Below are 25,396 nucleotides of genomic sequence, written 5' to 3' on the forward strand. Positions count from 1 at the left end.
TCCGGTCGGGTTAATTGCATTTGCTTTTGCGCAATCGTCGTCTCGGCCAACGAAAAAATGCCGAGACGCTCTGGATCCTGATTTCAGAGGACCCACGTTGTAATCGAGAAAGCGTGTTGACACCTTTCGGAACGAAATACAGTTACGTCTCTCTAATTGACGCTCAGATTGCGCAGAAAAATGGACAATTTGGGACGAGGAGATACGATTATTCGAGGCTTGTGGTGCGTTTTCATAGTTACGAATTGTCACGAACTATAAAAACGAGCTGCGAGGCTCGAATAATCGTATCTTCTGTTCCCAAATTGTCCATTTTTGTGCGCAATCTGAGCGTCAGTAAGGGAGAGTTTACGTAACTCTGACAATCTTGGATAAAACTTGGCCAACTTCGAGCGAGGATAACACCGCGAGAAATCATCGTAGAACGATGACGTTTCTCTCAAATTAAAGCTCGAAATCTCTACTTTAAGACGATGTTTCTGGATTTCAAGTTCGATCTACCCTCGCCGCTGTAAGCTTTTATACACGAGCCCGTGTTTGTCGTATCGAAAAATTGCCACGTTCGCTGCGTCGAAAATAGCCAAGTTCTATTGTAACTTTTAAGAATCGAACGAAACGACTCGAATACTTTTCGAGCTGTATTCTAGACAACGAGTCGTAGAAATATTGCATAAATTGCAATCGGTCGTAACGCGTTACAGTGACTACAACGAAGATTCTAACAAAAGTCCAATATCTCGAAGAAATTCGTTCGGTCGTATTTTACAAAGTTATTCCGTTTGGACACCTTCCATGGCGACCGTACGTGCTCCATTGAACCCGATTGCTCACAGAACCGCACACCAGCTTGGACTCGATACGAGTAAATCCCGTCGATGGGTTCATTTATCCGGGAAACGCGCGAGATAAGGCGCCCTCGCGTTCGGAAGAATCGAGGAGCTGCGATTTATTCTCGCCCGTTTCATCTGAACCGCGTTTCTCCCTGCTCTTCCCCCCCCCCCCTAATTACAGATGTGCGTTTCCAAACGACAATAATTAGATTCGAGGTACGGAAACGCGTCGAGTTGCGGCAGGAACTGAGCGGGTAGACGAAGCCTCCGAGATGCTGGCTCCATTGTTCCATGGCTTTCCCGAGCACAATAGACATCGCGGAAGCCCCGATCCTTTATCCTATCGACTTCCAGAGGAGGATCGTTCTCCCCGGCAGGTAAACTCCGCCAAGAAAAGGGTCTTCCTCTCGAGTATTTTTCCCTCGCGCGCGGTGTCAGCCACTCCGACGGCGTTAGCGAATTCGCGCCGGAGTTCCGGCGACCCGCGCGGCGGTACGCGTCTTCTCCGCGGGCAAACGAAATTTTCCGCGCGGATCCGGCCGAGTTCTCGCGATCCCGTTAATCTGATTTCGTCGGGATCGGCCGGATGAAGAGGGAAACAATGCGAGACGGCGAAGAAGCTGAATGTTAATCCGGGGGAAGCCTTGGCCGGGGCTTAATCGCCGAGAATATTTAGCCGGCGAGTTTTGATCCTCGGCAGAACTTTCGAAATTATCGGTCGGCTGGCAGCGGTAGCGACGGAGACGGGCGGAAGAGACCGCGGCGTGCTCGTTTGGTTACCTAATTCCGTTCGAAGTTGAATTCCCCAGCCGCGGCACGTTCAAAGTGCATTCAGCCGCCGAGAGGTACGCGGCGCGGCGCGGTGCGGAGCGGCGCGGCGCAGCACAGTTCACGGCGAGATCCATCTCCGATTCAGGTCAGATTTGTTGGGGTAACAATACGCACGCACACCCCCGCCCTGTGCCCGCCGCATAGTTCTATTCACTCGTTCTGTCATGCATCAAAATTCCTTTGTGTCGCGGCGTTCCATCTACGCCCGCGCCCCGACTCGCCCGGAATTGCTCGAATATTTTCGTAACGAATTTGATAATTACACGCGACGGATTCAAAGAGTCCGCGCGCCACTTGGAAGCCCGGCCAGAATGCAACGCTGTCGGTCCAGGATTTATAAATAGACGCGGCTGGGGTGTGGGGGACCGTGTATTGTTGTAATCCGTAATTATACACGCCGCGGATTAATTGGCTGATCGATACGCGTTGGTCGGTCGTTCCACCGATCTAGCGTCGAACCCTGATTTGCTGTCATGTCCGATCGCGCGCGGCATTGTTTCCGAAATAATTTCTCGAGTGGATCGAATCCGCGGTGCCTCGTGTTCGACACATTCCGAAGATTATGTTATCCCGTGTCTTTGCACGAATTAGTCATAGAAAAGCGAAACCGGTCGCGGAAATGTTTAAAAATGTTCCCCTCGGATCGGTCCGATCGGGATTCGACGAATTCTTTCAATCGCACGGTTGCATGGGAATGTAAAAACCGAACCCGGTTAATTTTCGTTCGAACGGACGTTGATCGACATATTCCGACGAAAGCCCGATGCATCTGGCTCGCTGTTTAGAAAAAAAAAAATGGCCAACGATATCCTTCGCGCGCCGAAAAATAAAATTCCGCGGCCGGAAACGCGTCGCGCGTGGCCCGCGAACAAGTCTGCGAGCGTTCTACGCGACGGAATAAATCGAAAACGCAGAACGAAATTCGTTCGCGGCGCGGCTTCCTTTTCGCAAAAATTATGGTCCCGTTTCGGTCGAACGCGCGCGCGATCGAATCGAGCGTCGCATCACCGGCCCGCCGCCGTTCATTACCGACTATGTATCTCCCTTTATTTCGCATGCGGCGGTTTTAGGACGCGAGAGCGAACGAATACATAATAAAATTTCGTTCTACTATTCCCGGTTATTTTTTCACGTAGAATAAACCACGGCTCGACGCGCGTGTGCGCGAGTCCGCCGGCGGACCAGGAGACGCGAAGCGCCGCGCCGCGTCGTTACCGCCGGACCGCGAATTTTATGCACTCGTGCTGCACACGGGAGTGTCTCAAACGCAATAAAATAGAGCGTAAAGCGGATTTAATAAATTCTTCGTCTCCTTCGCAAAGGGATAAAACCACCGGCACGGAATATTTTATTTCCCTCCCTATCTGCGTTACATTTATAACACCCGCCAACCTACAAAGCGCGGGACGGCTCCGCTTCATTTTATTATTTATTGTTTCTGCGGATCTTTATCGCGTTCGCGACTGGCTTCGCCGGCGCGGCCAAATAGCGTTTCCGCTTTATTTTATTACTCTGTAGAATTTCTGCGGCGAAGAGTACATCGAGCCCAACGATTAGCAAATTTATGGCCAGAGTCGCGCCGTTATTCGAATTGTTTCGGTGGTAAATATTTCTCCGAAGTAATTGCTAGAATGAATTCTTTTCGGTCGAATGTTGCATTCGAATTTATTCCCGACTAATTATTCTATCTGTTCGAATCAATTATTCGAATAGACGTTGCAAATCTGCAATTTACCCTTTCGGTGCATTTTTCAGTTGCATTTTTCTCGTTCGAGCATTCGCGACCACGTCGTTGCAGCGTGTGCGTGTACACAGGGTGTCCCAAGAGTTAGTAAAAATCGAGAAATATTAGGTCTACCGGAAAGTTCTGTCCGATAGTGTCGCTTCAAGTTTCAATCCATATGCACATGTTGATTCGAGACATATACGACTATCTCTCTTTATCATCGCATTTACACGCATGTACGCTCCTAAATAAACTGAAACAAAGATGTCTCGTGTCATTATTAAGCGAGACGCGATCGTGAAAACATGGCCACCGATGATAATGCCAGACCACGTGCTGCTTTGGCGACTCGTCAGAAAATCGCAGAGCTAGGCTGGCAAATTCTGTCGCATCCACCATACTCCCCAGACCTAGCACCCTCTGATTATCGCTTGTTTCTCTCCTTGCCAAACTTTTTACAGGAACAAAAATTCAAAACCGAAGCTGACGTCAACCAAGCAACTAGTCGAGTTCTTCGCCTCTAAAAATAAATCATTTTTAAAAATGGCATTTACAAGTTGCCATCACGCTGGCAAGAAGTCATCAGTAACAATGGAAAGTATATTCTACGATAAATATTATTAAATGTACGAAGATTGTGTTATATTACAATTCAAAAACGGACAGAATTTTCCGGTAGACCTAATACAACGTCCAACTACGGTAATATCTCCCTAATCGACGCTCAGATTGGGCACCAAAAAAATAGACAATTTGGGAAGAGAAGATACGATTATTCGAGCCTTGCGGTTATATGCATATTATACTTGCTAGTATATTCTACGATAAATGTTATTAAATGTATGAAAATTGTGTTATGTTTCGATTCAAAGACGGACAGAACTTTCGGGTAGACCTAATATAAGGAAATATAATACCATATTCGATCGAACCGAGAACAGCGCTATACTTGCTAATGAGAACAAGATGCGAGTTCGCCGGGCCGAGACCGTACCGTGAACGGTACGATAGCGTGCTTCGGTGGCGAGGTTTCCGCGGCGCGGAAGCATCGCAAAGCGGGCCACGGGCCATACTCGCGAGTTTCCGTAATATTCACGCGTGCCGTGTAATCGCGACGCTATCAGAGAATGCGGCAGGGCGCGCGTCGCGTCGACGCTCAATTAGCCGACGTTCGGCGACGTCGCGCTTCGTCTAGACGGCTCGTCCCAGCAGCGTTATCCGCGACGCGCGTCATCCGGCGACGAGCGCGCGATTATTCAAATTGTCAGGACCCGCGTGCTCGCGTGCCACGCCGTCCCGCGTCCTCTACCCGGCCAGAGACGGGTTAATTCGTGCGTCACAGCCGGAATAAAGCACGACTGGAACGCGCGCGCGACGCGTGCTTAGAATCATCCTACCCGGTGACACGCCCCTGTGGAACACGGCTTTCGAATGGCAACGCTGCTGCTCAGTGGCGCCTCGAGACCCGTAATTACCCTCGTCTCAACGGTTAAACATGCCTCCGACGACGGACGGCTCCCCCTTTTTCCGACAGTAGCCGGGAGATCTTTGTTCGCTAGGCAGAAGCACTTTCGGAAACTGATTGGGCTCGTCGCTTCGTCCCGGAATGCTGAGCCAGGTTTAGTTCACTGTTACGAGTAGACGGCGGATCTTTGGGCAAAATAAAAGTTGTCTTTATCGGTTGGAAGATGCTCGACCTACGTAGACATTTATCTCTTCTCTTAATCATGTTACCAAGTTGACAGTGGTAACATACCTTGATAGTAAATAGTGGAATAAATAAATAATACTAAATAAAATAAATACTAAAAATAAATATAAAATAAGTACTAAATAAATAATACTAATAATAAATAATAAATAAATAATACTAAATAGTGGAAGTAGGAGAGGGTCTGGTCGAACGAGCATTGGCAATTCGTTCCAGTATCATTTTTAGTACACCCTGTTACGAGTAGACTGCGGATCTTTGGGCAAAATAAAACTTGCCTTTATCGGTTGCAAGATGCTCGACCTACGTGGACATTTATCTCTTGTCTTAATCGTGTTATCAAGTTGACAGTGGTGACATCACACCTTGTAACATACCTTGACGCTCCAAAATAAAATTTGAATCGAAACGTACCGAAATAATGGAAGTAGGAGAGGGTCTGGTCAAGCGAGCATTGGCAATTCGTTCCAGTATCATTTTTAGTACACCCTGTTACGATTAGACTGCGGATCTTTGAGTAAAATAAAACTTGCCTTCATCGGTTGGAAGATGCTCCACCTACATACACATTTATCTCTCGTCTTAATCGTGTTACCAAGTTGACAGTGGTAACACGATTAAGACGATTTGGATCGAAACGATACCGAAATAGTGGAAGTAGGAGAGGATCTGCTCGAACGAGCATGGACAATTTTTACGATATTTTTAGATACGGTTCCAGTATCATGTTTAGTACACCCGCATTTACAGAATAATACCCTTTTGTCTAAAAATATTAGTCGCGACGTTTCGAACGCTCTACTTCGCTTTTAAAAGGGATATTTCAGGATGAAAAACACCGAAAGGTGGAGGCTGCGAACAGAGCGAAGCAGACGCTCTGAACGCGGTGAAAGAGAGTCGAAACGGTCGCATCGTTGCGTAGAGATTACAACGTTTTCTTATTCAGAATCAAAGAACAAACAACGCGAATCGAGCACTCCTTCTCGACTCACACTTGGCATGCCGTTCGCGAACGAAGCAAAATCAGGATCGCTCGGGATGTTGAAGAAGTTTCACCGGTTTTCTATCGAAACCTGCTTCGAGCTGCCAACGAACCGAACCGAATAATCTACGTCCTTTGACCCTGTAATACCGAGTCGCATTCGCGATGCACGCCGATCGTAACACGGACCTCGAACGGTTTCGCATGATAAAATTCTGCGCTCGCGTTTCGTCTGTTCAAGAAATTCCTCGTTGTCAAAGGGTATACGTGCTCCTGCACGCTGTCATCTTCTCGCGACTAACAATGAGTTTGAAAAGATTGAATCGGCTCGGTGACTTGCGCAGATTGGCTGGCGAGCCCCCGGGCGGTTATGCGGAAAACAGCTGCAAAGACAAAGAAGTTCTAGTTACCGTGGCCGTAAAAGAAATCGCAGGACCCGAGGTTGGAGCGCGGAGTGTTAAAAGCAACGTAGCGCCGTCGGTAATGAACACGTAACGCTGTTAAGCGTCTCGAGATAGGAACGGGGGCGGTTTAAAGCAGGGTTTTATCCCGGCGGCAGCCGTTCGCATCGATTGCGACCGGGGATCAGATAGCAGCGTTATGCGCGGGGAACGAGCGACCGAATTAACACGGAAATAAGGGGAACGACGAGAAGGAGAATGAAACGCGACGCGAGGCGACGCGAGGCGAGACGAGGCGACGGAACTACGGGCAAGTTAGACGTCGTCGTCGACGGCTAATGCCGCGCGTTTCGCGCCGCGCCGCGCCGCGCGCTCGCAAACTTTCTTGGCTCTAGCTCGGTCCCGCTCGGACCCGTTCGTCTCGCTCGCTGGTCGACCTTGTCGCGCGTTGCTGCGCATCCCGGGCTGAGTTACACTTCCGAATGAAATTATTTCGCGGCGTAAATGGGAATATACGGGGTCTTAGACGAGACGGGGCTGCCGCCGCGTCACGCGCGAATTATTTCGGATGCGGATAATTGTTTTCGAAAGGAGTCGCCGTCGGCGGTGCGTGAACGCTGCGAGATCTCTCGCTCGACAACCAGACGATGCAGTTTTCGAGTCGCCGATCTTCCGACGACTTGCCTCGAACGTTCTCTTCCCAGCTGAAACTGTTCCATTCGCGGCGGAAAGTTATGCGCCAAAACGTTGCCTAATTGCGTATCCGCGGGGTGTCCCCGGGAAGTTACGCGAAATCGGGGAACGAGGGATTTCTGAAGTCGCGGCTTTGTTTTACGGGTTATCGATGGAAAAACCGAACGACCGATGCGAGGCGAGATCGACCGGCGCGTGCCGGTATTTATGCAAAATCTGGGCAAACGTGGGGAAAAAGCGCGATCCGAATCCTTGCGGATGCGCGGTCGTTGTCCGTCAGAACCGGACGGATTTCCATAACGCTCGCCGAGGGATTTCTTTCACGGATCCGGCGCGCGCGTCCTGCTAACAATGTTGACGCTCCCGTCGTCGAATAACATCCGACAATATTTGGCCAGCGTGCCGTGCGGGAATTTCGCGAAAGAAATCAAGAAACTCGAACGAGATACGTTGGCCTGACCCCGGGCGATACAAACAAGCCACGCGGGTACTCGGCTAATGCCGCTGCAGGACAAAGTTTACCCACGATCCTGCACCCTCCGGCACACGACGGCTCCTTCAATTTTGGTGCACGAAACGACGCACGTTCCGGTCGCGGGATCTTCGGACGACGATAGCCTGCGATATCGGCTGGTTGGTCAGCGAAACGGACCCTTTCGGGCCGTATTCTATCGAATTAGTTCGATGAACAACCATTATGTTTCTCTTGTCGAGGAGACCTCGAGGAAACCTCGCGGAATGTTATCGTTGGACGCATCGAACTGCGTCGCGGATAATTTATACTATAATAATACTATTATATATATAATACTATAATAATATATATTATATATAATATAATTTATACTATAATAATTTATACGTCATTAGTTCTATTATATAGGGCGTCCCAAAATTATGTCACTTCGAGCCTGAGATTGTTATCAGAGATTATTAGAGAGATTAAGATTATCAGAGATTACTACAGTAATGTCTCCCTAATTGACGCTCAGATTGTGCACAAAAATGGACAATGTGAGAAGAGGAGATACCATTATTCGAGCCTTGCAACTCGTTTTTATAGTTACCCATTATCAACAATTGTAAGAACGAGCTGCAAGACTCGAATAATTGTATCTACTCTTCCCAAATTGTCCATTTTTGTGGACAATCTGAGCGTCAATTAGGGAGACGTTACCGTAAATCACCCGAAATTATTCGAAGTAGGAGAGTCTCTAAATATATTTCGAAGATCGAGGGCTTCGATTTCTGATCGAATCGAGTGCTTCGACCTTCGCGATCGACTGGTGGTTAAATTCCTGCACTAAGAACTTTCTGCAGCAAACATAGAGCTTCGACGGATGAAAGTTTTTTTACGATTAATGTAAAAAAAATCCGGATTCCGCGCGAGGCGGATTCGATCTAGTTGCACGATCTAAGCGATGAATTCTGTTGATCTGCTGCAGGCACAACGATCTCCCGTGGAACATACGCAAGTTCCTGAAGAACCAGCTGAGGGAGTTCAGGTTTGATGACTTGAGGGACACCCATCCCTGGTCCCGGAGCGCTTGGAGCCACACGGACCTCAGAAGATTAAAAGAAGGAATGGTCGCAGCGCAGGTGAGTCCGCTAACAACCGAGGCAACATTAATCCAGCAGCTGCAGCACTATGATTTCATGAATCATAAATGCTGCGAAATGTATAGAGGCTGGTCCGCTACGAAGTAGCCCCGTTAATACAGCTAATTTCACAGCGAATTATTAACTTTCGACGCGACTCTCCGGCAATGTTTTATTTTGCACAAATCGGTGCAGCTGGACTTTCGCAGAAAAATTGATCGTTTTAATTAGTTAGTCGTTGCGACCTCTTTAAAGAGTGTGTACCTAAAATATGTCGCAAAAAGTAGCCGATGACGAGTGTGCTTTTTCCATAGTAAGTATTTATAGTTTCTATTTGCTCGTTTTATTTCGTCTTGGCATCTCGCGACGGCTACACAATTAACATAAATTACACACAAATTTGCACTGAATTCTAACAAAAATATGCATAAATGAGTCTCATAGTTTTATCGTTTAGATAAAAGAAAGTAGACAATCTGGTCGTAGGACGAATACATTCTTCGCAGCGGACTCTTCCGGCGATACCATGATAATCCCATAGGTATCTACGTTCGGATGGAGCACCCAGTTTATATTTGTCGCGCAGACAGTGCCGAATTACTCGGCGCAGAGGCCCGTAATTCGGAGGCGACGCGAGAAATCGGCGCGGCGCGACGCGGCGTTCAGCTGCAAATTTTCTCGCGGGGAGACTGTTCGCGAAGAAAGAGCCGATGCTCCATTTGAAACACTTTTCCGTGAAAGTCCTCCATTTCCCCGGGGCGATTTACGACGGGACGAGAATTACGAGCCGCCCCTTCGTCGCTCCCCGTCGAATCGATGGAACCACCCCCGCCGCGCCGCGCCGGACGGAACAAGATCGAACTCGGAGGAAACTTCACTTTTCCATTCCCCTTGTCTCGGCGATCGAACTATCGATTAATTATCCGCGACACGCGATTCTCCGGCCGACACGAGAAACAGAATCTTCTGTTCGCCGTTGTTATCTTCGTAACCCTGGATCTTTGTGCAAAATAGAGCGAAGTCGAGCAGCAGAAGTCGAACAGTTTCTCACAGTTAACTTAGCAAATCTTTCGGATCTGCAATAGGGATCTGCAAATTTTACCTAATAATTCAAAATATCTTCCGGAACGAAGATATCCTTTTCTGGTTCTCGAATGTCTCTTCTGCGTTCTGGTTCGCACGATATTCAATCTTACGTAAAGTAAAACATCTTTTGACAATTTTGTGAGAAACGCAACGGTCAGAATCGCATTCGTCGACGATAAATCGTCTTTCCGAGTGCTCCTACTGCTAGCTAAAATGGTTAAAAATTCAAGAGCATTCTGGAACCGTCGGTTGACTCTCGAACGGCCTACTTTTGCGACAAAAATATAGTCCAATATGTCTAGTCAAGTTTTTGCAACATATTTTTCAAGACACTCCTGCAGAAAACACGTTCTTAATGAAACACGCGACAATTTCAATAAACCGTCGTAAACTGAACAATCGAGTAGCAATGTTCATCCTCTGGGTCCAGATGGACCCGCATATTTTCCAAGGAGCTTCTTCCTGACCCGTCCGATTCTCCAAAGACCTCGACGAAACACGTGGAAGTCTAAATCGATCGTCGAAATAAAAAAGAACTACGTGCATGTACGAAGAGCTACTTACCGATCGAACGACGGAGATCGCTCAAGCGAGGAAATAAAACGGAAGAAAAATGGGGCTATCAATGGCACGACCGGCCTTTGTTCGACTCAGCCCGCGGTCTTTCAGCCGGTGATTTCATTTCTTTCTTTTTTTTTTCGAAACACGAAAACTGTTTGAAGCGCGAGCCGAGTGGTCGGCGAGCCGGCGAAGAAAAGATTTATTTGATCGGCTAGCCGGAAATAGCAGGCTTTCGTTCGTTCTCGAGTGTACATTCGCCGGTACGCGAACTTCTCGGCGCAACCTTTTCATCGGCCCGGTGGATACCGTTTTTAGCGGGGTTTCCGGTGAAAGGTGGACCGGAGGCCGTGACCGATCGGCGGCGTCGCGGCTGCGGAAGGGGTGCGGGAGGATGGCACGGAGTCCGGCGCAAGTTTTTCCCCTCTGCGGCGCGGTGCGGCGCGGTGCGGCGAGAAGTTGCGCGAAAGGATCGCTGGTAATGGAGGTCCGAGATTAATCCGACGGATATCGAGGGGGTGAACGACCGAAAGGACCCGACGCTGGGCGACGCTGGGCGACGGTAGTCGGCCCGGGGACCGCGCGATAAATTTTCGTCAGCTCCCGTAATCTCGGGCAACCGCGAGAAATTAATTGGCAAAGTTGCGGGCCGCGATCTCGTCGCGACGCCGCGCCGCGCCGCTCGGTTAGATCGCCGTCCGTTAATTCGATCGATTCCCGTGATTTTTTCGGCGGGATCGCGTGCCGCGAATTAATCATCCCGCTGCCGACAGCAGCGGCGACGGCGGTATGAACGTCGAAAACCGTTCCGGTCTCTTAATTAATCGCGGCGTGTTCGCGCCGCGCCGCGTAAAAACCGAGTCGGCTGTAATTGAAACATCGCGGGACCCGGAAGAGATCGGTGACACGCGATTCCCGCGTTAACCCTGCTTCCGTTTAACCTCCGGACGGCCGCGAGTAATCGCGGAGCTTAAATGCCGAAGAAAATTGGACTTCTTGGGCGAAACGATCGCTCCGCGATATCAAGGTTTTTGCGATTGTTCATGGAGCCTCGAGATTTTTCGACGACGTCGATACCGTTTCGAAATAATTCGCTGAAAGATGCGCCGATATTTTTTCACAAGTACAATATAAATTCTCCCTAATTTCCCTAGAACTTGTGAACGAAAACGGACAATTTGAGGAGAGGAGAAACGATTGTTCGAGCATCGCTCCGCGTTTTTATAGTTGTCGAAGATCGGCAACTGTAAAAATTATTATAATAAAATTAAAATATTAAAATAATAATATTTTAAATTAAATATTAAATTAAATATTAAATATTATTATATACAATAATTAAATTAAAATATAATTAAGAAATTATTATAATAAAATTATTCGAGCCACGAGGCTCGAACAATCGTATCTGCCCTTCGCACATTGTCCATTTTTGTTTTGAAGCTGAAGGGAAATCGGGGAGAATTTTTACCGTAGTTGTGACAAAATATTTTCGCGTGCGGCGACGGAAAAACGCGTTCGCCAACGAGTCCCTTCGATATCCGCCGATCGATCCCCACGGATACCTTGGTATTACATATAACATCGCGAACGTTACCGGTGCACACGGGTCTCGAAAGAGCGGCACAGAAGGAACCCATTGATCCGAATTCGCGAGCGAGTCGCTCGAAGCAAGCGGTACTTGAGACGAAGATCTTGCGCGGCAAAGCTAAGCGAGCTCATTATCGAGATTAACATTTCCCGCGATTACGAGGCAGCCCTGTCCGCGTCGGCAGACAGGGTGTGCGTGGAATATCGATTTCCGATCTCGCCAAAAACAAGAGAAGTTCCTTCGTCGCTTCGCGTCGGCGTGCAACGGATTCTCGCGATTTCCGCTCCGCGAGGCCCGCTGCACGCAGGCGTTTGTTTCACGCTGCGGTGGCAATTGCGGCCGAAATGGAAGTCGTACACGCGCGTCAATTAATTGTGTCCTCCGCAAACTAATTAGCGATGGAGTAACGAAGATGCGTCCGTGCCTCGGTTTTATCTGTTCGAAGTGCGTTCGCCTGGGAAACGCGGCGATCGCGCGCGCGCTACACGAATGCGGCGCGATGCTATTTTTTTATTTTACCAAACGTATGACATCCGATTTAAACCGGACTAGAGGCACAGGGGCGTCGTGCAAAGAACGGTGGTAAATTTGCAAACGAACGCGGCGTCGCGGCTTGAAAAAGCGCTCGCGTACAGCCGGGTGTGTTATCGTTGGCCTCGAAAGCGGCCGGCCTTGACGGAATTCGAGCTCGACCGCGCGAGAACGATTTTTGCCTCGTAAATCGAGCGAAAGGGTTCTCGAGAGGGTAGTGTTCGAGGCGTGTTGACATCGTTCCGCGGCGCGAAACCGCGCTCGGAAAGGATAAGGGTCGAGCGAGCGAACGACGGGCTTGCGGACAGAAGCAGATTACGATTCCGTCGGCGTGTATTAAAGCCGCTTGGCCCGGGCCTCCGCGCCTAGCCGCCTCGACGGGCACGTAATGAAGGTCTCCATCTGTGAAATTGCTTTCACGGCGAAGTTCGCGGACATCGCGACGCGACCCCGCGCCGCAGCGTTCGTATCGCCGAACGGTCTAGACGGGCGTATTTTTCACGCTCCGCGCGGGCCGAGGCGGGCCGAGGCGGGCCGGAGCGCCGGGTTGGTTTCCTTGGAACCCGGCTGAATGCCGAATTTGATGCGGCGCGGCCCTATACAGAACGCTGTTTCATTCAGACGCGAGACTTGGCTCGCGCTGAATAACCGATGTGACTCGATGAAACGGTATTAGTTGTATCGACTATAGAGCCGGCGCGGCACCGGTTGCAAATCCATCCGGCGCTGCGATATTAAAACTCGAGGTGGCGACAACCTTTTCACCGAACCCTGCCAGATGGGATGCGACTCGGCACCAATCTACTCGATTGATAATGCGACCAAGGTAACGGGATTTTTATACCGGGAGCCGGTGGCTCGTTATTTCGGCGATACTCGCTTCGGACGTCCAGCTTGGTCGCGGACGCTACCTTCGATTTTGTCGTATAACGTGGTTCGACGCTTCGACAGCTACGCCAACAACCTCGAAAATGTCGTAACATTAACCCTTAGGGGACCAAAACTATTTATTTCCAGTTTACACACTGCCAAGTCCAGACTGTTTTTCGGACGAAGAGAAATTTTTTTACTGAAAATTTTTGTATCAAATATAGAGAAGAAATGTTCATTCTTTTAATAAAACTTCGTTGATATATTTCCATCGAAACAATCGTGTCTATTCTTCCGATGTTTCCTGCCAGATTTTACGGTTTTATTGATTCCTGTCGCGTATGTGGCGACATTGGACCGTTAAGGGTTAAAGCATTTTATTTAGCCGAATTAAGATTAAACAGTCGAGTTGCATGGCATCGTCTTGTGGAACCCAATCAAATTGGGAAGGCACGAAACGTCAGGGTGAAAATTGTGATTCAAATGTGTGCAAATAATTCCATCACCCACATGTGTCTAACAAGGCAGTCAAAGTGTCAAAGCTAAGATCTTTCGAACGTGTGACTTTTTTCAAAATATTTGGCTTCTCTGAACCGAACGTTCGGAAAATTTAGCAATACTTTTATCCTCGACGCAGCGTTATTCAATCTCCAATAGGATAAGTCCGGCGGCGGTTCGGTTTTATTTGACGGGGGTTTAACTTCGAGACGTCGGAAATGGAATCTCGCGCGATAGAGCAACATCTGTTTCCTCCCCAGGGTGGCGGATATACCGGGGAATATCCATGGGGAGATACTGCCCGAAAAAAATAGCTCGGAACACCTTTGAAAACGTCCGGGACACTGGCGGCTCGTTAGTAAAACAGTCTTCGAGCGTTGATCTCGTCTATTAGAAGCTCGTCTAGACGCGATTATGGCGGCCGTGGCCGAACAACGAGCGCGCGGACCTTCTCCGAGAAGTTGTTCTCGCCGGGGTTCCGGCAAAGTATGCTCCGAAAGCCTGCCGGCTTCGTGGAAGCAACGCATTATACTAATAATGTCAAGACGACATCGGTCTAAAATTCAAATAAGCTTCTTAGGCTTGTACACATGCGCGGCAACGAAATTTAATTAATTCCGCAGGGGAGCGAGGGTACTAATTGCTCGAAGAAAGGAACGCCGATGCTACGGTCTGGATTTAGAAATGACGAGAGGTACGCCGATGGTTGTAATCCTTGTTGCTGATAACGCCGATGAAGCTACCGATTGCTATATCGGACAACTTTTACGTATTACGCAAGAATCGCGTCGAACTCGAAATATTAATTGCAAGTGTCTTGCGTCGATCGAAAGTTTCAAGTCGTATCTGTATATGTATTAAGTTGGAAACTATGAAACGGACGTTTTTGTTTAGTCTGTGTTCAGCTGCGATTATTTATAAATTTGAAAGGTATTCTTCTTACTCGTTTTGTAAAATTGTTTTCGTGTTCGTATCCCATTTTTATTTCATTTTCATTCAACGCCCGTTTCATAGTTTCCAACCTGATAATAAAACGATGTCTAAAGATTCGATGTTGCTATACTTAGAAACAAGTATCGAAACTCTCGGATCGTCCTGTTACAAAATGTCGCAATTACACTAATTCAGGGGTGTCAAACTCGCGGCCCGAGATGAACATTTTTGCGGCCCAGTCACTATATCCGACGCAAAGTAAAAATAAAATAGAAATGTGAATTAGAAATTTTGAAGGTAGTCTCGGCCAATAAAATTTCTCCCGAAATAGGAAAGATAGCATCAGAGAAGAGATGTCAGGTATCAGGACGTAAACAATAATTTAACTTTATATATGTTTATTACAATGTACTGGTCGAAATAAAAATATTTGTTTCTATGAACATTGATTTTTTTTGCGGCCCACCTAAAGTTAAGCATTGTTTATTTGGCCCAAGTTAGCTTTCGAGTTTGACACCCCTGCACTAATTCATTTGCTCCAAAAGCTTCTGCAGAAACGAGCCGCGAGGCCCGAAGAATCGCGACTTAGTATCTCGGATCTGCCGGTTTCAACTTCGACCTCCGAACATTTCTGGGAGAAATTACCGTATTCGGTTCGCTTGCATCGAGTGGCCACGGACTGGTCGACTGCGGCCACGGAGGCATCGTATGCACGCATGTGTGCATAATATACGTAGACAGAGGCGGTGTACAGGAACCGACAAACTGTACCCGCCGCGATCCATCACTGTCCCGGTTAATTCAGAACAGGAGGAGAAGGCATCCGTCGCGAAAAGGTTAGCGAACATTGATCGCGACGCCACCCTCTCGGACTGGAGACAGCCTGGCTCTGCCTCGCCTCGCCGAGCCGAGCCCGAGCCGCGCCGAGACACCTCGGAAAAGGAGCACGATCCTATCGCGTCACAAATTTACCAGCCAATTAACAATGTACGAAGTACTCTACAAATTGCCGAGTCGCTTCCGAGCTAATTACCAGCAGCACATTTTACCCGAACGCCGTCGTTTATCATTTTGGAAAAAGACTTGTTTGCCGAAGATGGAGCGAAGACGAGACTTGGTTCTCGGTGCCTCTGAGAGGGTTGAGTTTTCATAGTTTTGTCAAATACTGTCGAACACTATTGTCGTTTTTCACGATTCTAATTCATATCGACCTAAATTTTATTTCCAGCAGCACTGGAAATGCTATAGATATAGTAACGAAGCAATGCAATTTTGTTCACAAAAATATCTGCACATTTACTGTGCAGATTACTCGCTTGCGAGGCAACGCCGAGAAATGAGAATCACACTTTTATAACTATAATTTTGATAAGAACAGCGCGAAACCGCTGAAATCTCTGTAAAAACGCTGCAACGCCGCGTCGCGTTGAAGCGACGAAACGGAACGGAATCACCCGGCGTCTCCGTCATTTCGACGGAGCCGTTTCTAATCGTCCTGATTATAATAATTCGATCCGTCGGCGAGCGGAAAGACAATCTGCCCGGGCCGAATAAACGCGCGCGGTAGGAAAGCGGCGGCGAGGCGCGCTCGAGCAGAACGTAGGTGCACGGAAACGCGCCGAAAATCCGGCGGGCGCATGGTACAAGCGTTTTCGATCGTGCCCGGGAGGCGGATCTACCGGCGAGCAATCTACCGCGTTTCCCAGCGACTGCATCCCAAAAGTGAATTCCAACCGATTCGAAATAACCCGTGTGTGTTCCCATTCAAAACGGTCGATCTTCGGGGAATTGGGTATCTTCCGCGATAAAAGTGTGCCAAAGAGAATACCGTTATCGAGCGCGGCCGGATAGACGCCGAGGCGAACCGTATGCCGAGGCAGATTCCTTCCGGAATAACCTGGTAACGTCGGTTTTCGGAAATTCCGTTGGTAAGCGACGCCCGTTTAACGACCTACTCTCGAAATCGTTTCCAACGCTCCGACGAATTCGTCTCGGCCGAGGATTTTCAACGAAGTCGGAACGCGGATTTTAACGAAGTCGGATGTCGCCGGGCGGATGCGCTTGGTTGTGTTGTCAGCTTTTTATGATACAGTAATGTCTCCCTAACTGACGCTCAGATTGCGCGCAAAAGTGGACGATTATTCGAGCCTTGCGACTCCTTTTTATAGTCACGAATTGTCAACAACTATAAAAACGAGCTGGAAGGCTCGAATAATCGTGTCTCCTTCTCCCAAATTGTCAATTTTTATGCACAATCTGAACGTCGATTAGGAAGAATTTACTGTAATACAGTAATGTCCCTCTAATTGACGCTCGGATTGCCCACAAAGATAGACAATTTAGGAAGCGGCGATACGATTATTCGATCGTTGCGACTCCTTTTTATAGTTACGAATTGTCAAAAACTATAAAAACGAGCCGCAAAGCTCGAATAATCGTGTCTCCTCCTCCCAAATTGTTCATTTCTATGCGCAGCCTTATCTTTGTGCGCCAGTTAGGGAGACATTACTGTAGCACGTTTGAGATCGACGATAAACGAGATAAATGTTTCCTACTCGAAGATTCGTCCGAACGTCATCCGCGTCTTCCGTTTAAATTATCTCATAGGTTGCGGCCACTAATTTCGTAATTTCCGGCGTGTCGCTTGTTTAAAGTAGAGCGACGCGAGTCGATTGCGGCGGCGGATACGTTCGCGACCCGTCTGACCTAAAACGCGACCGCGACCGTTGCTCGATTCACCGCGAGGCGGTGAGATCGCGAAATCATCCGTGAAAAGAAAAGGAAAGAGAGGAAAAAACTCGTCCCGACCAACACACGCCGACACCTACGTACGGTCACGTTTTTCTAAACCGTCTGACCTAAAACTCCGACACCGAGCCGGATTCAAACGAGACATCTGGAAAAAAAGGAAGCGGAGCGAAATCCCTCTCGGAGCAGTCCGCAAGTTCTGGCCGCATTGTCTCTTAATTCGTTGCCGTTTAAAAAATACAACCCGAAACGAGACCCGAAACGCGTCGGATAAACGTTGTCCAATTTGATCGAAGTTATCGCGTTTTTTACGAGATGTTCGAACAATTTCGCGTCACAGTATTTAACAGCGAGCAAATTTATAATGTATATATAAAGTATAAATAACCGAATGACTATGAAAGAAATTGCAAGAACGGTAGAAACTGTGAATGCAATTCGTTCTAACCGACTGCCTTTTTCCCCGGATCGACGACCGGTTTTCTCTACGCGAGCACCAGCACCGAGCAAGGCTCTTTTCACCCCGATAAAGAGAAACAGCCCTTTTGCCTAAACGCCTAAATCTATGTGCGGCGTTATCGTTGCATTTCAACAATTAACAATGCAAGCCGCGGCGGCGCGGCTCTAATTGGAAGAGGAACTGCGAACAGTTTCTGAAACCGAGGCGAGCCCGCTAAAAGGCTTCGGGCTTCGCCTGCTCCCGATCGCACAGAAATATCTGTAAATGAATAGAGCGCGTTGACTTTGCAACGAACACACAGAGGAAATCATTCGCGGGCGACATCAAAGCGACTGTTGGAGGCGAGATGTCGAGAATACGGTATCGATGGCGGCCGTACGCGAACTCTCCATGTTTCTCGTTCCCGACCCGTTAACCCTTTGCCCTGCGATTTAAGTTCGAAGAACGCGTGTCACGAACAACAACGCGATCGGTCGCGCGTCGAACCCTTTCGCATTCCCTGCTGTTAATATTCGGACACTCTCCAAAACGCGATAACTTTTTTAGAAAACAACTTCAAAACTAAACAACTTGAATTTTTTTTAGACGATAGAGTTACAGTCTGTTAGACCGTAACTGGAATGTTTTTTTTAAAGGTCGCTATCGCTTGGAACGACAAAAGAAAATAAAAGCTTTTGTTTTTAACTTTTTCATCGCGGCTCTCGTTTCTGGCCCAATTTTTTCACCGCGTCTCTCGGACGCGATAATCATGGTTGCAGGGCGAAGGGTTAATTAGAAGAACAGATCCGTGTGACGGAAAGTAAATTGCTTCGTAATTCCGAGCCGGCGGTAAGATCGCGGCTCGCGAACGAAAGATCCCGGGGATTGACACGGGATTTCGACCGAGGGTGGAAGCCGACCGCGATGAAATTATCGTCGCGTCGCGTCGCAATTAGCCCGCGCAAAAAGCGCGACAATTAGGTACTTTGCTGCGCCGAGCAAGCTCCGGCTGGCTAAGATTTCGGACGGAGAGCTAATGAAGTTGGCCCAGGATCGGGCCCCTCGAGCAAGAAAAATTGTTGCCGGCGAACGAAGCTGCTCGTCGACGCCGCGCCGGAATGGGAGAAGCTGAAATACACTTGTTTGCGGGAAGAAGAAGCCTTGTCGCCGCGCGGTTGCCACGGGAGAATCTATGCTGCCTCGGAATTATGGATTCGGACTTAAACGGGCTTCGGCAGCCCGCTGAATGTGGCCGAGGACTTCTAATTATGTCCCGGGAAATTACTGCTGCTGCTGCTGCCGCGGGTCTAATTTTTGTGCCGCGTGCTCGATTGCTTATTTCATAATTGCGGATTTACCTGAAAACGAAGGAGAAATCGTAAAATTGATAGAAGCTCGGAATATTCTATATTCTCTAAATATCTTCTATAAATAGCTGAAAATATTATATTATTATATTATTATTATTATTATATTATTATTATATTATATTATATTATTATATAATTTCAAGGATCTGGAAATTCGATCAGCTTCCTTCCAAACTGCGAGATCGTCGATTCGGCGATTACTAGACCGCGGATTTAATTACAAAAGATCGAAAGAATTTTTGGTGCACTAACTTCGACTTGTTCGAATTGTTTATAAGAGACATTATTATTTCGCACGAAGATCCTCGGTCTAGCGATTAATTGCAATATATTTCCAGGATGAAATTCTCGCGGCAGAATCGATTTGTAAATTCCTGTTTCAATTGACGTTACGTTCTATACGAGATTAGAGTGCGACTACAGGAATAATACTTTAAAGAAATTCTTTGAATACTTCTAGCAGGAATAACTCGACCGTGTATCGGTATAGAAACTAAAAACGTTACTCGTTCGTCGCGAAACGCAGAAAATTATTTCTTTCGTAAATAATTTCAACGCGCTGAAAGCAATGAATTGCGTTGAATTCTTGTAATCTGTCTGCCGTTTAAAATCGCACCCGATCAAAATACGTAAAATCTGCAGTCCGTCTGTAACCACCATGCGAAACGGTAATTGTTAAAACACCATAAATCCGGTATAAAACGCGACAGCGTACAACAATGTAGGGGAATATCGCGGTCGCGCGAGCTCGCGAGCTCGCCTAAAAAGAAATCCATCTTGTGTTTCGCATAAACATGTCAAGTCGCGCGGCACAATCCCGGGTAAATCGAACATTCCGCGCGGTATCTGGAACCAGAAAAAGGTTGAATTCTCGGCTGGGGGTCGCGCGAGGGTTAACAACGATAAAGACGGCGCGAGGAATTTTTATGCGTGCCCACGTTCGCCGGTATCAAATCGAATGAAATATCGCGGGTACCCGTTTAATCCTGGGATCTGATACGTCCGTTTAATTTACTCGTAGTAACCGAATATATATTTCCTTAGGTGGCGCGCACTGCCAGCCGTGGGGATAAATACTCGGTGATTTATGAGAGCCGATATCCTCGCCATTTAAAATTCAAAGCAACGCTCGCGCGGCGTCGCCCCGTCTCGCCTCGCCTCGCCGCATCGCCTGCACGGCGTCCCAGACGCTCTCGCCTAATGCCCTCCTAATTATTTCCAAACTTCTGTCCGACGAAAACCGGTATGAGTAATCGCCGCTTCAGCCTTATTAACCGTTTCGACGCCGTTTTACTCGCCGGCGTTTCGATCCGCCCAGAACACCGCGTTCTCCGTTTTCTTTTTCTTTTTTTTTCTTTTTGTCACGAGAACAACGCGCAGGTAACCCTTCTACGCACGCGGCATCCTGTAACAAGGTTCCGCTCTGATTACTAGACTGCGCTAGAACAGTTGATCGAGCTCTAAACCAAGGTAGCGCAAATTATAGCCCGTCGATGTTAAATTGCGCTTCGTTTCAATCGAGCTTCGTGGCTCTCGGTGATTAACCTCTTGGCATAGGAATAAAACGGAATTTGATGCGTCCGAAAAATACCATTTAATTTGACTATTACATTTATATTTATTATATCTATTATATTTGGCTACTATTTAATGTGCAAGCTGAGAAAGAGAGCGTTTTATTTTGAAACTTGGATCACTGATTTATGGATGCAACGAGGATGTTAACGGTACTGTCTAGTGGACAGAAGGGTGTGCGGCATCTTGAACATTGTAAACAGACCAGAATCGACCCACGAATAAAGCAACCGAGTAATCTAACGATATACCGCACGGCGTCCGTCGAAAACAGTTCTCGACGAGTCAGACTCGTCAAAGTCTACGGAGTTGCACACGGAACGAACGACGACCCCAACGCGTCGCTGTATGTGAAGGGGTTAGCTGACTGGGGGATAGCTTACTTCCACGCCAGGGTTGTGTTACAACGAGCATCTCGACCTTGAACGAGCAGCACGCCCGTCGAGTGGTCAACACGGCCGATAATCGGTCGTGGGAACCCGATCAGCTGGCTTCAGTTAGTTAAAACACACAGTCACGCTAGCCCCTGGGCCTCGGGTTTCGCACGGTTTCGCCGGAATCACGGTGTATGTACCGCTAGCATTATAGTTTCACGTGGTATGTACCTACTTGAAGTTTCGCTCGTTGCAACTGTTGCAGTTCTGGTCCGCCTACGTGCCCTGCTCCTCGCAGTATCTCGACTCGGTCCAGCTGGCCCTGGAGCAGATCGACCTGATTCGACGGCTGGTCAACAAGCATCCTGAAAGCATGGTCCTCGTTACTACGGCGGAAGGTATGCTATTTTACTTGCGACTCTCCTTTGTCCAGCCACCGTCCCGCGTTTCTGTTCCTTTCAGCCCGCTCGCATTTACGCGGCCGTTTCTACTGTTGTCTTTCGAGGACTCCGTCCCGAGGACTTCGGAGAACGGCCCTCGCGTTCACGGTTGCATCAACTATTTGCTCTTAGAATCGGATATCATCGGTGTTTATCCATTGCATTCGAATGGCTGCAGCTCCGAGAGACCGCCGAAGATCGCTGTATCGTTTCTGAAAGTCGTTTCGACATCGTTAAATTTGTCTAATAAAGTAAATTCTCCCTGATTCGCGCTCAGATTGCGCACAGATAGGGACGATTTGGGAAGTGGAGACACGATTGTTCGAGCCTTGCGGCTCGTTTTTATAGTTACCGATAAAAACGAGGTGAATTTTGGAGTTAAAACAGCTTCGGATGCAAAGGGTTGAATACTTCTTAAATACTGCCTGAATACTCGAAGGATGTTGTCCATTAAGAACCGTGTCTCGAAGTACTCGGAATAGACTTCGTTGTTTGTATCAATTAATTATTATACAATTGATTGCATTGTTTCGAATAATTGCATTCTATTACATTTTTTAATGCAGAAGCTATTGTTGCGCCTGCGACTTCGACACGCGTCGAATGCCGAAATTGTATATTATACCGGTATAATTAACCGTCGAGGGTACACCGACGGTAACGTTGATTGCCTTATCATCCTATTTAGAAAGCGCCAAGGGCGATACGTGCAATTTGTATGGCCTCGGTAAAAAATCATACGACAATATTTCCGTAACGAGGGTAACGCGGAACAGCATGTGACAACACGTTGAATATTCTGCATCAGCGACGCTATAAGCATTTTCCACCGGTTTGCATATTAACGTTATTGTTATCATACGGCTTGTCTTTAGCAGCCGAAAACTGGCCGGGATCATTACGAATACGTACGTACATAGTTTATGCAACATTGCACCGGGATGAGTAGCAGCCAGGGGCCGTTTAAAACATGGTGTATAAATTATGGCTCCAGTGAAAACTGTGGTTGAACTCGGTTAAACTAAGCTGAAACAGAAAGCACGGGAAATCTGGAAAATACTAGCTTTTGCGATATCGTGGTACGATAAAGGAGGAAGCGTTATTTATGGGACCGCGATTTAACCGTTAACTAATCCGAGCGACCAGCGACGCTAACATTTTGTCGTTCTTTCATTTTTATTTAGAATCAGATAAACACGTTCTCTCGCATTTTTTATTCGGAGCCTATCGAGATTCCAACGAACCAGCCGTTTCCGTGAAAATCGTGTTGCCAATCGAGGGTAAACTGGTCGGTGGAACATGATCGGAAAAATAGAACTGCGTGTAAAAATGTTGAAAAATTGCGAAGATAAAACATTTAAAAGATACAAAATACAGAACGCTAGAAATCGAAGGTGCGTAAGCTTAACAAAATCGAGCACGGTGCGATACGCGTACGTTTCTCTGTGCAACTGCAAAAATGATCACAGCAACAACCGATCCAGCAGATCCTTTTTCAGCGACCTCGATGATTTGAAAAACAAAAATATTCGAAAATTCTTTCGATCTCCGACTGCTTTACTTTCGCGTGCTCGTTTCACTCGTTAACATACGAAACCCAAGCAACGCTCGCAAAAACTAACGAACGAGCATCAGGGATAGAAGCACGGAAAAAAATTGATCGAGCTAATACGCGGAAAATAAAACAGCCTCGTCGATCCTCCCTCGGATCTCTCTAACGATCCCCGAAAATAAATTCCGCCGATGCGCGCGTACCCTCGGCACCCGGCCAAAGCGATTCGATTTCAACGCGGGGGGCGGGCTCGGATCGTCATCGAGCCGCCTACGGCTCGTTAAAAGGGATTTTCGCTCGGCGCTTGTCCCACTTGCTCTTTTTATTTCCGGGCTGTCGCCGTCGGGCAAGAAACTGCGGACGATTAACGCGCGACAAGAGACGCGAGACGCGCGACGCGCGACGTTGCGTACCTGCGAGCTACGAGAGGCTAGTGTTATCGATCGGCGCCGCCGCCGCCGCGACGCTCGTCGCTTTTGTTTGCCCATAAACAAATTTATGTACCCGACTCGGTGCAATCCACCTCCGGCGATCGCCGCCCCGCTGCACCGCGCCGCGCCGCACCGCCCCTCGCAGGTTTCGTTTGGTTTCGGCCCGCCGAATGAATCGCTCGAAGCTCGGCATTAAATCGTCGCCGGCCGGAAGCCTGGAAGAGGAACGACACGCGAGCAGAAGGTATCGCGCGCTTCCTGCCCCCGACCTGTAGTCGCTGTTTAATGGAATCGGCGCCGCTTCGGTCCCGCAACTCAAACACGGAAACGTTAATTGCTAATCAGCCCTTACATAACGTAAACAGACGGTGCGCGCAGACCCAAGCATCTTCGGAGTTCCCTCGGTCTCTCGCTGCCTCTCTCTCTCTCTCTCTCTCTCTCTCTCTCTTTTCTTCCGTTCGCTCTATCTTTGCCGCTCGACTCCCTCGATCTTTGCCGACGCGAGAGTCAGCGTTCTCGAAGACGTAACGCATCCGGTGCCGACGCAGCCCGTTCGAGGGTCGATCCTCCGAGGATCGCGGAGAAATACGCTCCGAGCAGCTTCGAGAGCTTCACACGCGAAGAATATGAAATCGAGCTTCGAGGTCGACGAACGTCGGGAATTACCATCCTCTATTTGTTCCGAGAATGGGCCGGCCGTCGTTACACACCGCCAGAATTCCTGGCGGAATGCCAATGTCAGGAGGCTGCTGGCTGCTGGCTGCTGGCTGCTGGCAAGCCCGCGAGCAACATTCTCCCTGCACCACTCTTCCTGCCGCCACCGCCGTCAGACTCTTTCGCTCTAAGAAAGAAGCTACCACCGCGGGGCTGCTTCCCGGCCGAGAGAGCGCCGCGCCTTTTCTCCAATTTAATTAATATCACGTGGCGCGAGAGCTTCCGATTGGCCGGCTACCGTCGGGGACGGTCCGCCGCGTTGCTTTCGAGAATGAATTTTATATTCGAGCCACCGGGTTGCCGTAAAGTTAATGAGAAACTGCAACCGCGCAGGGAGCTCTTTTCTCAAAGACTGAACCGGATGGACTCTCGAACGTACGTGGACCGAACATTCGCGAAAGGTACTCGAAAAGGGTACAAAAAATGTAGAAAACGAGCTAGTAGTTTTAGCAGTCGTGTGTCAGACCGAGAACCGAGGACCGTTGATCAATTAACCTTTTAGGTACGGCTGAATACTGCGCGAGGCTATTTCTCTGGACGGCAGAGTCTGATATGTACTGTACAGAGTCTGATACTGTATATTCTGTCTGTATATACAGGATGTCCCAAAAATGTCTCGCAGTCCGAAAGTAGTGGATTCCTCGGGCTGTTTGAAGCAACTTTTTCCTTTACAAAAATTTTCTTCGAGGCACCGTTAACGAGTTATTAACGAAAAACAATGACCAATGAGAGGCGAGCTCGGCTGGCGCGAGGCGATCGAGCCAATAAGCGGAACCGGGCTTCGCGCGCTGGTTGGCTGGGCCGTCTCGCGTCAGCCGTACTCGATTCTTATTGGTCTTCTGTTTTTCGTTGATAACTCGTTAACGGTGCCTCGGAGAAAATTTTTCTAAAGGAAGAAGTTGCTTCGAATGAT

At 48.3% G+C, this 25,396-nt stretch overlaps 1 protein-coding gene across 2 annotated transcripts in view; it reads left to right on the forward strand.

Annotated features, from left to right (window-relative positions):
• LOC117218953 (dipeptidase 1) overlaps positions 1 to 25,396 on the forward strand; it is a 124,221-nt gene that overhangs the window by 29,121 nt on the left and 69,704 nt on the right. For both annotated transcript variants that reach the window (XM_033467719.2, XM_033467718.2), the window contains exons 3-4: positions 8,620 to 8,773; positions 21,612 to 21,744. In XM_033467719.2, coding sequence (XP_033323610.1) covers positions 8,620 to 8,773; positions 21,612 to 21,744 — 287 coding nt within the window. The remainder of the gene's footprint in view (positions 1 to 8,619; positions 8,774 to 21,611; positions 21,745 to 25,396) is intronic.

This window comes from Megalopta genalis, chromosome 3, assembly GCF_051020955.1.
Source record: "Megalopta genalis isolate 19385.01 chromosome 3, iyMegGena1_principal, whole genome shotgun sequence".
In the NCBI taxonomy this organism is placed as follows: Eukaryota; Metazoa; Arthropoda; class Insecta; order Hymenoptera; family Halictidae; genus Megalopta; species Megalopta genalis.